Source organism: Salmo salar, chromosome ssa04 (assembly GCF_905237065.1).
Source record: "Salmo salar chromosome ssa04, Ssal_v3.1, whole genome shotgun sequence".
NCBI lineage: Eukaryota > Metazoa > Chordata > Actinopteri > Salmoniformes > Salmonidae > Salmo > Salmo salar.
Window position 1 is genome coordinate 85,070,560 of NC_059445.1, and position 16,100 is coordinate 85,086,659.

General features: G+C 48.1%; 1 protein-coding gene across 2 annotated transcripts; it reads left to right on the plus strand.

The window, feature by feature from the left end:
* Nucleotides 1–265: 265 nt before the first annotated feature.
* On the plus strand, nt 266–13,431 carry smyd4 (SET and MYND domain containing 4). Of its 2 annotated transcripts, none has more exons than XM_014198313.2 (10): nt 266–589; nt 1,298–1,442; nt 5,102–5,191; nt 6,330–7,458; nt 9,223–9,501; nt 11,096–11,247; nt 11,539–11,686; nt 11,956–12,072; nt 12,198–12,321; nt 12,470–13,431. In XM_014198313.2, exons 1-10 carry the CDS (start codon nt 456–458, stop codon nt 12,597–12,599), a joined length of 2,448 nt encoding a protein of 815 aa, XP_014053788.2. In that variant the 5' UTR covers nt 266–455; the 3' UTR covers nt 12,600–13,431. The 2 variants fall into 2 exon arrangements, with proteins under 2 accessions (XP_014053788.2, XP_014053789.2); XM_014198314.2 differs by having other exon boundaries at nt 11,542–11,686.
* Nucleotides 13,432–16,100: the final 2,669 nt, after the last annotated feature.

Below are 16,100 nucleotides of genomic sequence, written 5' to 3' on the forward strand. Positions count from 1 at the left end.
GTAGTTACCACAGCCACAAAGTCGTAATGCCTGCCTATTTCTAAAAATGTATCTTCTTAAAATGTGATTTTAAAACTAACCCTACCCTTATCCACACTGCTAACCTTATGACTAATCCTAAACTTAAATGAAGACCAAAAAGTTCATTTCTGTTTTATGAGATTTCGTGATATAACTCTGTGGCTGTGATAACTAGTGGAAACCGATTCGGGATCCGTTAATGTCGCTGATTTCAGGAGATGGGCCTTTCAATGTCCGTGACGTCGTCACATCGCGACTTTCGGATTCTCGTTGACTGCAGTAAAAGAGAAACTGCGCGCTGATTCTGAGCCTCAACTACTAATTTACATTGATATCTAGCAGTCTGTATAACCAAAATGGATACGCAGGTTGTGAAAATACCACCGAAGCGCACATGAGTTTCTCTCCAACTACAGTAAAGTTAGTTTCACAGAATGGACCTGCCTTGTGTCGAGTGGCAAAAGCATGTTGAACAGAAGTGGAGCCGACTCACTCCTGATGAGAAGAAATGTTTCTCGTCCCTGTTGGACATAGATGAGGTCTTTGATTTTGGCCTGTCTCAAATAATGTGAGTGTCCTATACATGCACGTCTCTCTAGCATACAGTAAAATAACACTCTAGGCGGCATTCTACTTTCTTCCAGGTCATGGCTCGATGGAATCCTGTTTTTGTTTCGTGAAGCGTTAGGATCATTTTCGCAGCAGGTTAGCAAAAATGAAGGAGCAGGTTAGGGAAATGTACACAGCTGGTTAGTATAATTAATGCAGCAGGTTAGGAGAATTAATGCAGCAGGTTAGGAGAATTTATGCAGCAGGTTAGGAGAATTTATGCAGCAGGTTAGGAGAATTAACGCAGCAGTTTAGGAGAATTAACTTAGGCAGCAGGTTAGGAGAATTAGGTTAAAGTTAGGAAAATGTGGTTAAAGTTAGGAAAGAGTTTACTATATGGTTTGTTAGATCCCTTCTACCTATGACCCTTCTCCCTAAGTGTTAAGCCATTAACTTTGCCCAGGACTATCACAAGTGAACTACAATCCTGTCGCTGTGTTTTAGCTTTTAGAAAAGTCAATACTCATCCTCACAATATGGCTTTTGAAACATATGGCCCTTTTAATCAGTGACAAAGAATCCTTCAAATAAAAATAAAAAGTACACTTACTGTAGCAGCACAGGAGGCGGCTGAGGGGAGGACGGCTTATAATAATGGCTGGAATGGTGTCAAACACATGGAAACGATGAGGTCAACGACCCCTTTTTTTCATTTACTGTCTTTCAGCCAAGAGGATGTAGACTTTCTGTCGGGCATTTCTAAGGACTATCCTGTCCAGAAGGACCTTGAGCGAGCTGCCAGATGTCGGAAGGAGGGCAACTCCAGGTTTAAAGCCAGGGACTACACTGCTGCTGTCCTGCACTACTCACAGGTTGTGTGTGTGTGTGTGTGTGTGTGTGTGTGTGTGTGTGTGTGTGTGTGTGTGTGTGTGTGTGTGTGTGTGTGTGTGTGTGTGTGTTCTCATCAACACGCTCTCTTTTTTTCGCTGTACTGTTTTCCATGGCACATGGTTTATGAATTGAAACGTGCGTCGAATACAGCAGGTGTAGACCTTACAGTGAAATGTTGACTTACAAGCCCTGAAGCAACAATGCAGCTTTAAGGGGAAAAACGTGTTAAGTACAAAATAAGAAATAATAGAAACAAATAATTAAAGAGCAGCAGTAAAATAACAATGTGGAGGCTATATACAGGGTGTTATGGTACAGAGTCAATGTGGATGCTATATACAGGGTGTTACGGTACAGAGTCAATGTGGAGGCTATATACAGGGGGTACCGGTACAGAGTCAATGTGGAGGCTATATACAGGGTGTTATGGTACAGAGTCAATGTGGAGGCTATATACAGGGGGTACCGGTACAGAGTCAATGTGGAGGCTATATACAGGGTGTTACCGGTACAGAGTCAATGTGGAGGCTATATACAGGGGGTACCGGTACAGAGTCAATGTGGAGGCTATATACAGGGTGTTACGGTATAGAGTCAATGTGGAGGCTATATACAGGTGGTACCGGTACAGAGTCAATGTGGAGGCTATATACAGGGTGTTACGGTACAGAGTCAATGTGGAGGCTATATACAGGGGGTACCGGTACAGAGTCAATGTGGAGGCTATATACAGGGTGTTACGGTATAGAGTCAATGTGGAGGCTATATACAGGGGGTACCGGTACAGAGTCAATGTGGAGGCTATATACAGGGGGTACCGGTACAGAGTCAATGTGGAGGCTATATACAGGGTGTTACGGTACAGAGTCAATGTGGAGGCTATATACAGGGTGTTACGGTACAGAGTCAATGTGGAGGCTATATACAGGGTGTTACGGTACAGAGTCAGTGTGGAGGCTATATACAGGGTGTTACGGTACAGAGTCAATGTGGAGGCTATATACAGGGTGTTACGGTACAGAGTCAATGTGGAGGCTATATACAGGGTGTTACGGTACAGAGTCAATGTGGAGGCTATATACAGGGGGTACCGGTACAGAGTCAATGTGGAGGCTATATACAGGTGGTACCAGTAGAGTCAATGTGGAGGCTATATACAGGGTGTTACGGTACAGAGTCAATGTGGAGGCTATATACAGGGGGTACCGGTACAGAGTCAATGTGGAGGCTATATACAGGGGGTACCGGTACAGAGTCAATGTGGAGGATATATACAGGGGGTACCGGTACAGAGTCAATGTGGAGGCTATATACAGGTGGTACCAGTATAGAGTCAATGTGGAGGCTATATACAGGGGGTACCGGTACAGAGTCAATGTGCGGGGGCACCGGTTAGTCGAGGTAATTGAGGTAATATGTACATGTAGGTAGAGTTATTAAAGTGACTATTCATAGATAATAACAGAGAGTAGCAGGGGTGTAAAAAGGGGGGGCGGCAATGCAAATAGTCTGGGTATCACTACCGTTCAAAAGTTTGGGGTCACTTAGAAATGTCCTTGTTTTTGACACCAGTCTCAACGTCAACAGTGAAGTGGTGACTTCGGGATGCTGGCCTTCTAGGCAGAGTTACAAAGAAAAATCCATATCTCAGACTGGCCAATAAAAAGTAAAGATTAAGATGGGCAAAAGAACACAGACACTGGACAGAGGAACTCTGCCTAGAAGGCCAGCATCCCGGAGTCGCCTCTTCACTGTTGACGTTGAGACTGGTGTTTTGCGGGTACTATTTAATGAAGCTGCCAGTTGAGGACTTGTGAGGCGTCTGTTTCTCAAACTAGACACACTAATGTACTTGTCCTCTTGCTCAGTTGTGCACCAGGGCCTCCCACTCCTCTTTCGATTCTGGTTAGAGCCAGTTTGCGCTGTTCTGTGAAGGGTGTAGTACACAGTGTTTTATGAGATCTTCAGTTTCTTGGCAATTTCTTGCATGGAATAGCCTTCATTTCTCAGAACAAGAATAGACTGACGAGTTTCAGAAGAAAGTCCTTTGTTCCTGGCCATTTTGAGCCTGTAATCAAACACACAAATGCTGATGCTCCAGATACTCAACTAGTCTAAAGAAGGCCAGTTGTATTGCCTCTAATCAGGACACAGTTTTCAGCTGTGCTAACATAATTGTAAAAGGGTTTTCTAATGATCAATTAGCCCTTTTAAAGTGATAAACTTGGATTAGCTAACACAACGTGCCATTGGAACACAGGAGTGATGGTTGCTGATAATGGGCCTCTGTACGCCTAAGTAGATATTCCATAGAAAATCAGCCGTTTCCAGCTACAATAGTCATTTACAACATGAACAATGTCTACACTGTGTTTCTGATCTATTTGATGTTATTTTAATGGACAAAAAAAATGTGCTTTTTCTTTTTATATATATATATATATATATATATATATATATTTATTATTTTTATTTATTTACCCCAAAATATATGGGGGATTGGAAATGATGCAGACAATTACATTGGTGGAAGCTACAATCTATCTGCAATATTAAAGCTGATCCACCCCCTTTAAAAAAAACAAAATAAAAAAATGCTCCCTCTCCCTGTCTCTCTCCTCCCTGTCTCCCCCCTCTCTCCCTGTGTCTCTCTCCTCCCTGTCTCCCCCCTCTCTCCCTGTGTCTCTCTCCTCCCTGTCTCCCCCCTCTCTCCCTGTGTCTCTCTCCCCCCTCTCTCCCTGTGTCTCTCTCCTCCCTGTCTCCCCCCTCTCTCCCTGTGTCTCTCCTCCCTGTCTCCCCTCTCTCCCTGTCTCTCCCCCCTCTCTCCCTGTGTCTCTCTCCTCCCTGTCTCCCCCTCTCTCCCTGTGTCTCTCTCCTCCCTGTCTCCCCCCTCTCTCCCTGTGTCTCTCTCCTCCCTGTCTCCCCCTCTCTCCCTGTGTCTCTCTCCCCCTCTCTCCCTGTGTCTCTCTCCTCCCTGTCTCCCCCCTCTCTCCCTGTGTCTCTCTCCTCCCTGTCTCCCCCCTCTCTCCCTGTGTCTCTCTCCTCCCTGTCTCCCCCCTCTCTCCCTGTGTCTCTCTCCTCCCTGTCTCCCCCCCTCTCTCCTTGTGTCTCTCTCCTCCCTGTCTCCCCCCTCTCTCCTCCCTGTCTCCCCCCTCTCTCCCTGTGTCTCTCTCCTCCCTGTCTCCCCCCTCTCTCCTCCCTGTCTCCCCCCTCTCTCCCTGTGTCTCTCTCCTCCCTGTCTCCCCCCTCTCTCCTCCCTGTCTCCCCCCTCTCTCCCTGTGTCTCTCTCCTCCCTGTCTCCCCCTCTCTCCCTGTGTCTCTCTCCTCACCTGTCTCCCCCCCTCTCTCCTCCCTGTCTCCCCCCTCTCTCCCTGTGTCTCTCTCCTCCCTGTCTCCCCCCTCTCTCCCTGTGTCTCTCTCCTCACCTGTCTCCCCCCTCTCTCCTCCCTGTCTCCCCCCTCTCTCCCTGTGTCTCTCTCCTCCCTGTCTCCCCCTCTCTCTCCCTGTCTCCCTCTCTCCTCCCTGTCTCCCCCCTCTCTCCTCCCTGTCTCCCCCTCTCTCCTCCCTGTCTCCTCTCTCCTCCCTGTCTCCCCCTGTCTCCCCCCTCTCTCCTCCCTGTCTCCCCCCCTCTCTCCTGCAGGGTGTGTGTCATGCATCTCTGAGCTCAGAGCAGCTGTCTCTGTGCTATGCCAACCGTTCTGCTGCACTCTTTCACCTCCATCGCTACAGGGTGAGTGGAACATGGTGAACATGAGATCTTCTCAGTAGTTTACGTCTGCCGTCCAGTCTTCTCAGTAGTTTACGTCTGCCGTCCAGTCTTCTCAGTAGTTTACGTCTGTCGTCCAGTCTTCTCAGTAGTTTACGTCTGCCGTCCAGTCTTCTCAGTAGTTTACGTCTGCCGTCCAGTCTTCTCAGTAGTTTACGTCTGCCGTCCAGTCTTCTCAGTAGTTTATGTCTGCCGTCCAGTCTTCTCAGTAGTTTACGTCTGCCGTCCAGTCTTCTCAGTAGTTTATGTCTGCCGTCCAGTCTTCTCAATAGTTTATGTCTGTCGTCCAGTCTTCTCAATAGTTTATGTCTGTCGTCCAGTCTTCTCAATAGTTTGTCTGTCGTCCAGTCTTCTCAGTAGTTTATGTCTGCCGTCCAGTCTTCTCAGTAGTTTACGTCTGCCGTCCAGTCTTCTCAGTAGTTTATGTCTGTCGTCCAGTCTTCTCAGTAGTTTATGTCTGCCGTCCAGTCTTCTCAGTAGTTTACGTCTGCCGTCCAGTCTTCTCAGTAGTTTACGTCTGTCGTCCAGTCTTCTCAATAGTTTATGTCTGTCGTCCAGTCTTCTCAGTAGTTTACGTCTGCCGTCCAGTCTTCTCAGTAGTTTACGTCTGCCGTCCAGTCTTCTCAGTAGTTTATGTCTGTCGTCCAGTCTTCTCAGTAGTTTATGTCTGTCGTCCAGTCTTCTCAGTAGTTTACGTCTGCCGTCCAGTCTTCTCAGTAGTTTACGTCTGCCGTCCAGTCTTCTCAGTAGTTTACGTCTGTCGTCCAGTCTTCTCAGTAGTTTATGTCTGTCGTCCAGTCTTCTCAATAGTTTATGTCTGCCGTCCAGTCTTCTCAATAGTTTGTCTGCCGTCCAGTCTTCTCAGTAGTTTATGTCTGTCGTCCAGTCTTCTCAATAGTTTATGTCTGTCGTCCAGTCTTCTCAGTAGTTTATATCATCTTCAGGATTTCACTGCTTACCTTTCCATTTCACATATTGTTATTTGAGGTGCGCGCGTGTGTGTGCGCGTGCCCTCGCTCTTGCGTGTGAATGTGTAAATATGTGTGTTCCATCTTTGTATTGTTTGACTTCAGAGCTTCTCCAATGTATTTCTTCTCCTCAGGAGTGCCTCGAGGACATCGACAGAGCCCTGAACCATGGCTACCCAAGTCACCTGAAGCACAAACTACAGGACAGACGGGCACAGTGCCTCAACCACTTCCCCAACGGGACAGAGGGGCTAAACACCGCCAAGCAGGAGGCAGGGCACCAGGCAGAGGTTGTGTGTAGCAGGACCAACTCAACAAAGCCCAACCCAAAGTCCCCAAACTCCCAGCAGCAGAATGGGAGTGCTCTTGGGTCGTGTCTCTCCGCTGGTTTGTCCGTGTGCTTCAGCCCTGAAAAAGGGCGACACCTGGTGGCCACCACGGGAATCGCGGCCGGAGAGGTGATATTGGAGGACAGGGCTTACAGCTGTGTGCTTATACCAGGGATGGGGGGAGGGAGAAGAGAGGAGACGGAGGAAGCAGGAAGAGTGTTTGGGACCGAGGTGAGGCACTGTCATCAGTGTTTGGGGGAGACGGTGAGCCCTGTGCCATGTGAGGGGTGCAGCTACGCTCGCTACTGCTCAGAGGGGTGTCGTAGAGGCGCGTGGGAGTGGCATCATCGCTGGGAGTGTCCAATCGGAGCCGAGCTGAGTACTGCGGGAGTGATGTCACAGCTGGCGCTGAGGGTGGCATTAAAGGCGGGGGTGAAGGAGGTACTGAAGGCACGGGAACCAATCAGAGACGCGGATAATGATTCTAAACTAATCAGAGAGAAGATTAGCTCCAAGAATTCCAGTTCTAAGCCAATCACAGAAAAGATGCGCCCAAAGAAGAAGAATTCTGGGTCCAGTGACGCCACCTCAACTGAGCCGGAGGTCAACGACCCCTCTGCTTATTACCATGGTGATTCCTACCTGAGCGTCTACCACCTGCTGCCTCACCTGAATGGCCACGCCCCCAGCCAGCGCTTCTTGTGCTCTGTCACCATAGCAACGCTCTACCTGCGGCTGCGCCAGGCGGGACCTCCACCTGTGTCCTGGGAGAGAGGAGGAGCGTCTGAAAGCAGGAAGTGCAGCAAACAATCGCAGGCCCCCGAGGAGGGAGAGGGTTGGGCTCCGGAGCTAAGCCTGCTGGGAAGTGTAGCTCTGAGGCACATGCTGCAGCTGAGATGTAATGCCCAGGCAGTGAGCCTGCTCAGAGACACAGGTGAGTGTGTTAGATCAGTCAGAGAGGAAGAGGTGAACTGAGAGGGCTGACTCCACCCTAACATCTGTCCTCACAAGAATAAAGTGTGAAGCTGACCAACTGGAGATATTATTTTTGTATGGAGGTCAATGAGAGGGTGTTGAATTTCATCAACATAGAATTGAATTGCTAATTTGCTAAGTGAGGCTAACACATTACCCAAACCGGGTGCTCTATCTTGCTCAAATTTATTTTGTCCCCCCCCCCACACACCAAACGTGATCACGACACACAGGTTAAAATATCAAAACAAAACTCTGAACCAATTATATTAATTAAGTTGGGTACAGGTCGAAAACCATTAAACATTTATGGCAATTTAGCTAGCTAGCTTGCAATTGCTAGCTTTTTTGCTGTTGCTAGCTAATTTGTCCTGGGATATAAACATTGAGTTGTTATTTTACCTGAAATGCACAAGGTCCTCTACTCCGACAATTAATCCAGACATTAAACGGTCAACAGAATCGTTTCTAGTCATCTCTCCTCCTTCCAGGCCTTTTCATCTTTGGAATTTATATGGCGATTGGCAACTCATAGTTACCTTGACGACCGACCGAACTCAGTTCATCTTTCAGTCACCCACGTGGGTATAACCAATGAGGAGACGGCAAATGGGTACCTGCTCCTATAAACCAATGAGGAGATGGGAGAGGCAGGACTTGCTCAGTGTCACAAATAGAACTGACTTCTATTTTAGCGCTTGGCAACGCAGACGCTCGTTGGCGCGCGCGAGCGAGCAAGTGTGTGTGCGCGCAATGATTGAATAACACGTATGTTTAAATTTATTTTGCAACGCTGGCGCCCGCGACGTGACCGGTGTGATCAGCATGTTATGTTATATATATATATATATATTTATATTTATATTTATATATATATTATATCTAATAGAAGTTTCGTAATGTATAGGTTGTTACGGATAGAAGGAGACCCCGGAAGCGTCCCCGCGGCAACTTGGAGAAAAACATGTTTATATCCGAGTTGTGCTGCTGTTCATATTTTTTACATTTGACATTTTAGTCATTTTAGCAGACGCTCTTATCCAGAGCGACTTACAGTAGTGAATATATACATTTCATTCGTTTCATTTAATGCATTTTTTTCTTCTTTTATTTCTTTTTTTTTTGTGCTGGCCCCCCCCCGTGGGAATCGAACCCACAACCCTGGCGTTGCACACACCATGCTCTACCAACTGAGCCACAGGGAAACCCACATGCGCATTTGCCGTCTCATTGGCTAGAATGTTCCCGCCTGCCTTCTGCCTTTTTGTATGGACATTCTATTTCCATTGTTAGAGCAGACAGTATCTTGGCTTTGGTTTTACTCCATGTGTAACTCTGTGTTGTTGTATGTGTCGAACTGCTTTGCTTTATCTTGGCCAGGTCGCAATTGTAAATGAGAACTTGTTCTCAACTTGCCTACCTGGTTAAATAAAGGTGAAATAAATCAAATAAATAACAAAATCTTGTCAATACAATGGAAAGTCTTTGGATCAGATTAAAGACTTTATCGTACTTAGTTTGGTGGATGTGTTCTACATGGGCCCCTATTCTCTATATAGAACACTGTTTATTATTTGCAAAGGCCCATGGGACTCGACGTAAGTGCGTTTTATGTAGGGATTAGGCTGCCATTTTGGAGGTAGACATACTCCGTAAACACAAAGAAAGAACATTTCCTGTCTGACCTTAGAATGACCTTTTTGACCTTCCCATGACCTTACAGGTGATTTTACTGCGGTGCAGTCCACCCAGGAAGTGCGCATTGCCACGGCAATATTCCCCACACTGAGTATCCTAAACCACTCCTGTTGCCCCAACACAAGCCTCAACTTCAGGACCTCTCACCTGGTCTCACCTCAACCAGACCAAGGCTCTGCTGGTGAACCGGTTTCTACCGGTCCTGAGGCCTGTTCTGCTCCTGTCTCCGTATCAGCTGGAGTAGCTGTCTCTATCAGAGCATCCAGAGACATCTGTCCTGGACAGGAAATCCTCCACTGTTACGGTGAAGAAGAGACCCTCTGTCTGTCTGTCTGTCTCCCTCCTATCTGTCGGTCTCTGTCTGTCTGTCTGTCCCTCGCTCTCATCTGTACGTCTCTCTTCTGTCTGTCTGTCTGTCTGTCTGTCTGTCTGTCTGTCTGTCTGTCTGTCTGTCTGTCTGTCTGTCTGTCTGTCTGTCGGTCTCTGTCTGTCTGTCTGTCCCTCTCTCTCATCTGTACGTCTCTCTTCTGTCTCTGTCTGTCTGTCTGTCTGTCTGTCTGTCTGTCTGTCTGTCTGTCGTCTGTCTGTCTGTCTGTCTGTCTGTCTGTCTGTCTGTCTGTCTGTCCGTCTCTCTCATCTGTACGTCTCTCTTCTGTCTGTCTGTCTGTCCTTCTCTCTCATCTGTACGTCTCTCTTCTGTCTGTCTGTCTGTCTGTCTGTCTGTCTGTCTGTCTCTCTCATCTGTACGTCTCTCTTCTGTCTGTCTGTCTGACTGTCTGTCTCTCTCATCTGTACGTCTCTCTTCTGTCTGTCTGTCTGTCTGTCTGTCTGTCTGTCTGTCCCTCCCTCTCTCTCATCTGTACGTCTCTCTTCTGTCTGTCTGTCTGTCTGTCTGTCCCTCCCTCTCTCTCATCTGTACGTCTCTCTTCTGTCTGTCTGTCTGTCCCTCTCTCTCATCTGTACATCTCTCTTCTGTCTGTCTGTCTGTCTGTCTGTCTGTCTGTCTGTCTGTCTGTCTGTCTGTCTGTCCTTCTCTCTCATCTGTACGTCTCTCTTCTGTCTGTCTGTCTGTCTGTCTGTCTGTCCTTCTCTCTCATCTGTACGTCTCTCTTCTGTCTGTCTGTCTGTCTGTCTGTCTGTCTGTCCTTCTCTCTCATCTGTACGTCTGTCTGTCTGTCTGTCTGTCTGTCTGTCTGTCTCTCTCATCTGTACGTCTCTCTTCTGTCTGTCTGACTGTCTGTCTCTCTCATCTGTACGTCTCTCTTCTGTCTGTCTGTCTGTCTGTCTGTCTGTCTCTCTCATCTGTACGTCTCTCTTCTGTCTGTCTGTCTGTCTGTCTGTCTGTCTGTCTGTCTGTCCGTCTCTCTCATCTGTACATCTCTCTTCTGTCTGTCTGTCTGTCCTTCTCTCTCATCTGTACGTCTCTCTTCTGTCTGTCTGTCTGTCTCTCTCATCTGTACGTCTCTCTTCTGTCTGTCTGTCTGTCTGTCTGTCTGTCTGTCTGTCTGTCTGTCTGTCTGTCTGTCTGTCTGTCTCTCTCATCTGTACGTCTCTCGTCTGTCTGTCTGTCTGTCTGTCTCTCTCATCTGTACGTCTCTCGTCTGTCTGTCTGTCTGTCTGTCTCTCTCATCTGTACGTCTCTCTTCTGTCTGTCTGTCTGTCTGTCTGTCTGACAAGTCTTTCATCGTCAGTTTCTTTTCCTCTGTGTTTCCTGATTCAGTTTCTGAAACTCCTTTTTCAATGTTTATACTCCTAAACATTATACACCTTGTGGTTATTTTAGAACTGGTTGTACTCTCTCTTCCCCAACCTCTCCCCATCTCACCATCACTTCCCTACACACCTCTCTCTCTCCCCCCCATCTCCCTCTCTCCCCACTCCCCTCCTCCCCCTCTCAGGTCCTCACAGCAGCAGGATGGTGTTGTGTGAGCGTCGGCGACTCCTACAGGAGCAGTACCACTTCCTGTGTATCTGTCAGGCCTGCAGTCTGGGGCAGGGGGAGGGGCCAGACACACATCTGCATTGTGGGAAGTGCAAGGGACCTGTAAAGGTGGGTGTTTCTCATCTTTATTTACATACATTTCTCTATCTTCTTCTCAGTAAATTGTTTCTATTTTGTCAAACGTTTCAACTGCCCACTTCTGTTTTACTTAGACTAGTAATTCATCCCCAAAATCTAGTCAGAGTAGATGGTGCCAAACTATCCCATTCCTCATCAATCAATCAACACGTGTGTGTGTGTGTGTGTGTGTGTGTGTGTGTGTGTGTGTGTGTGTGTGTGTGTGTGTGTGTGTGTGTGTGTGTGTGTGTGTGTGTGTGTGTGTGTGTGTGTGTTTCTCAGCAGTGCAGCGTGGACGGTGCAGGGTGGTGCGTGTGTGTGCGGTCATCTTGCGGTCATCGTGTGTCACGCTCCGAACTGGACCTCAGACTGCAGGAGGTCAAGGTTCATCTGGAGCAGGCAGTGGACCTCCTGGAGACAGACAGACCAGGTGTGTGTGTGTGTGTGTGTACCTGCTTATGATATGGAATATGACTGGCTGGGATTAGAGATGTTGGTCATGTCATTTTCCTTGTGAAAATGTGTTATGTTTTTCACATGAGATCAATGTTGTTGATGTGGGAAAAGTCTCTTACTGGCCATCCTAACCTCACCTTCTCTCTCTCTCTCTTCCTTCTATCACTGCCTTCCCTCCCCTTCTCTGTCCCCTCCCACCCACCGTCCCTCCTTCTCCCTCCTCCTCCTCCTCGCTCGCTCTAGACCAGTCTGTCAGGTTGTTACAGAGAGCAGTGTCTCAGGCTGGTGTCTTCCTAAAAGACACTCATTTTCTACAGGGACAACTGGCTGATGCCATGGCCAGAGCATATTCCACTATGGGTGAGGAGGACAGTGGTGTGTGTGTGTGTGTGTGTGTGTGTGTGTGTGTGTGTGTGTGTGTGTGTACCTGCCCTCTCGTCATTCTTGTAGTGACTGTGTCTCTGTGTCTCTGTGTCTCTGTGTAGGTGAGTGGCGAGGGGCAGCGTCCCAGTTGGAGCGTAGTGTTTTAACCATCCGTTCCCAGTATGGAGAGGACAGTATTGAACTGGGACGTCAGCTCTTTAAACTGGCACAGCTACACTTCAATGGGTGAGAACAACTATACAGCTATATGTTTCTGGCTCTGCCTCACCATCTCTCTTCTCCCCCCCCCACCATCTTTCTCTGCCTACTCTTTCCACCTCACCCTCCTCTCCATCCCCACTCTAACCTCTTTCTCTATCTCCCTCTCTCTCAGGGGTTTCCCAGCTCCAGCTCTCTCTGTGATCTCCAGGGCCAGAAGACTCCTGTCCCTCCACTGTGGACCCCACTGTCCTGAGATACAGGAACTTCAGGCCATGGAGGACTGTCTACAGGGGGTGTTGTAAGACAGGCAGACAGGCAGGCAGGCAGACAGACAGGCAGGCAGGCAGGCAGACCGACAGGGAGAGCTATGTGAGGGAGAGCTATGTGAGGGAGAGCTATGTGAGGGAGAGCTATGTGAGGGAGAGCTATGTGTGAGAGAGAGAGGGAGAGAAACGAGATTATAGCAGTGTCGTAGTACTCGAGACCGGTCTCTTTGAGTGTCTCAGTCTTGTCTCTGTGTAGGATACATTTGTCCTCTGTCTTGACTCGGTCTCAGACAGTGAGGAGTCTTCATTTCTTCCTGAGACCAGCCAAGACCAGCGGAGTAAAAAACAGCTTCCATTCAATAAGTGCATAAAACCGTTTCGCCAGGCCAAATATATCCACTCCTTTCTTGAAACATTTAATACCTGAACAGCCCTTTAAATCTGTTATAGACACGGTGGTGAACCTGGGCCTTCAGGGTGTGACAGCATTTCACAATCATGAACCTAACTAAGGCAACAATGGGTGTTCAAAGCAGATATTGAAAAAAGTTTAGTCCCAAGTCTTAGTTAGTAGGCTAATTCAGTCATAATGCGCTGTTTGCAGCAGGAGTGTAGGCATCAGGCCCTGCCAGGCACACCAAGTCAGATTGAGCAACAAAAATGAAAAGAATATATTGTTATGAAAAAGGAAGAAAGTTCTGCTCACCAAATGATGCTGATCATTTGAAACAACCCCTTTGCTGCAGACCATGATCAAAAGTGCCCTCTTTGGCCTCATGGGTGGAATGTTATTCATATTTTTACTAATTAATTAAGTTTATATAAATAAACACAATTCTGGTGTTTACATGTCTTTTTTGGTTTAAAATGATGTAATATCGGGATGCAATCGTTATTTCAACTTTATATCTGAGATGGTAGAGGTGTAGTTTTTTTGTGTTAAAAAAAAAAAGTAATTTACCATGTGTGTGAGGTGTATACTTTTTCTTTCAAAGTAGATTTGTTTAAGACTACCAATCAATACTCTTGTGATCCTCATTTAGCCCACTGCAGTAAAAGGTTAACTACTTGTTGAAAGTTATTCTTGAAAAGGGGAGAAGCTAACAAATTAGCAACAACATCCTCTTCGATAACACCTGCTGCTGCAAACTAGCCTGCAACAAAAGATGGCTAGCTAGACTTTCGGGAAAAGGACTGCTCGCTATTGCGCAGTGACCTGTTGACCTTTTGAGAAGGCAGAAGTTTACATGCGTTTTTTTTTTTTTTTTTTTTAAACATTACACGTCAAAATGTGATTGGTTGAGTCCACTGTCACTCCAAAATGTTGCCCCCTAATACAGTTGATTGGCAGATGCCTTCTATCAAGCTTCTGATGGCCTAGCCAATGGCTGACTTAGCTAGCTAGATTTATCTCCTCAGAGACGACCAAAGAAAAATCCTGATTTGGATATTTTTCTCTTCAGTGTTAAACCTTTCCTTTCCAACAAAACCTGAAGAGATTTAAATCAGAACATCATTGAATATAATAATACAAATTTTGTACTATTATTTTATAAATGTTTAAGCCTTTTCGGAAGGTCCTCATTGTTCCACAACTGTGTTTGTGTTAGTAATAATTTGGAGTGCCTCTATTTGCCCCCAGCATGCATTTTGTTCACCACTCTGTATGTCTAAAGAATTGACATGTTCTGAAATATGAACACACAAATACTGGACATTCTGAACACTTTATGGTGTTGATTTGACAAAATTACCATCATGGTCTTGGACTCATTTTTCTGGTCAGTCTTGACTCGGTCTAGTTATCATATGCCAACATATTGCCACTGTCCGTGTCATGGCGAGACATGCACTTCTGTGTATCTTAAATAATTGGATGGTGAAACTTGCCAGCCAACCATCAATGCCAAGACTGTGCAAAGCTGTCGTCAAGGCTACTTTGAAGAATCTCAAATCCAAATATGTTTAGATTTGTTTAACTAACACGTTTTTGTTGTTGTTGGATACTACATGATTCCATATGTGTTATTTCATAGTTTTGATGTCTTCACTATTATTCTACAATGTAGAAAATTGTACAAATAAAGAAAAACCATTGAATGAGTAGGTGTATCCCAGTGTTGTAAAGTACCCTATATAGGGTGTGGCCAGGGTGCTGGGGTGGCCTATATAGGGTGTGGCCAGGGTGCTGGGGTGGCCTATATAGGGTGTGGCCAGGGTGCTGGGGTGGCCTATATAGGGTGTGGCCAGGGTGCTGGGGTGGCCTATATAGGGGTGTGGCCAGGGTGCTGGGGTGGCCTATATAGGGTGTGGCCAGGGTGCTGGGGTGGCCTATATAGGGTGTGGCCAGGGTGCTGGGGTGGCCTATATAGGGTGTGGCCAGGGTGCTGGGGTGGCCTATATAGGGTGTGGCCAGGGTTTGTTTGGGGTGGCCTATATAGGGTGTGGCCAGGGTGCTGGGGTGGCCTATATAGGGTGTGGCCAGGGTGCTGGGGTGGCCTATATAGGGTGTGGCCAGGGTGCTGGGGTGGCTTATATAGGGTGTGGCCAGGGTTTGTTTGGGGTGGCCTATATAGGGTGTGGCCAGGGTGCTGGGGTGGCCTATATAGGGTGTGGCCAGGTGCTGGGGTGGCTTATATAGGGTGTGGCCAGGGTGCTGGGGTGGCCTATATAGGGTGTGGCCAGGGTGCTGGGGTGGCCTATATAGGGTGTGGCCAGGGTGCTGGGGTGGCCATATAGGGTGTGGCCAGGGTTTGTTTGGGGTGGCCTATATAGGGTGTGGCCAGGGTGCTGGGGTGGCCTATATAGGGTGTGGCCAGGGTGCTGGGGTGGCCTATATAGGGTGTGGCCAGGGTGCTGGGGTGGCCTATATAGGGTGTGGCCAGGGTGCTGGGGTGGCCTATATAGGGTGTGGCCAGGGTTTGTTTGGGGTGGCCTATATAGGGTGTGGCCAGGGTGCTGGGGTGGCCTATATAGGGTGTGGCCAGGGTGCTGGGGTGGCCTATATAGGGTGTGGCCAGGGTGCTGGGGTGGCCTATATAGGGTGTGGCCAGGGTGCTGGGGTGGCCTATATAGGGTGTGGCCAGGGTGCTGGGGTGGCCTATATAGGGTGTGGCCAGGGTGCTGGGGTGGCCTATGTAGGGTGTGGCCAGGGTGCTGGGGTGGCCTATATAGGGTGTGGCCAGGGTGCTGGGGTGGCCTATATAGGGTGTGGCCAGGGTGCTGGGGTGGCCTATATAGGGCGTGGCCAGGGTGCTGGGGTGGCCTATATAGGGTGTGGCCAGGGTGCTGGGGTGGCCTATAGGGTGTGGCCAGGGTGCTGGGGTGGCCTATATAGGGTGTGGCCAGGGTGCTGGGGTGGCCTATATAGGGTGTGGCCAGGGTGCTGGGGTGGCCTATATAGGGTGTGGCCAGGGTGCTGGGGTGGCCTATATAGGGCGTGGCCAGGGTGCTGGGGTGGCCTATATAGGGCGTGGCCAGGGTGCTGGGGTGGCCTATATAGGGTGTGGCCAGGGTGCTGGGGTGGCCTATATAGGG

What these genes read in the sequence shown, in the direction of transcription:
- smyd4 (XM_014198313.2), top strand. Translation starts at nt 456, where the DNA reads ATGGACCTGCCTTGTGTCGAGTGGCAAAAGCATGTTGAACAGAAGTGG. An exon ending in CCTGGAGACAGACAGACCAG is followed by an intron (nt 11,687 to 11,955) that starts GTGTGTGTGTGT and finishes CGCTCGCTCTAG; the next exon opens with ACCAGTCTGTCAGGTTGTTA. An exon ending in GCACAGCTACACTTCAATGG is followed by an intron (nt 12,322 to 12,469) that starts GTGAGAACAACT and finishes CCTCTCTCTCAG; the next exon opens with GGGTTTCCCAGCTCCAGCTC.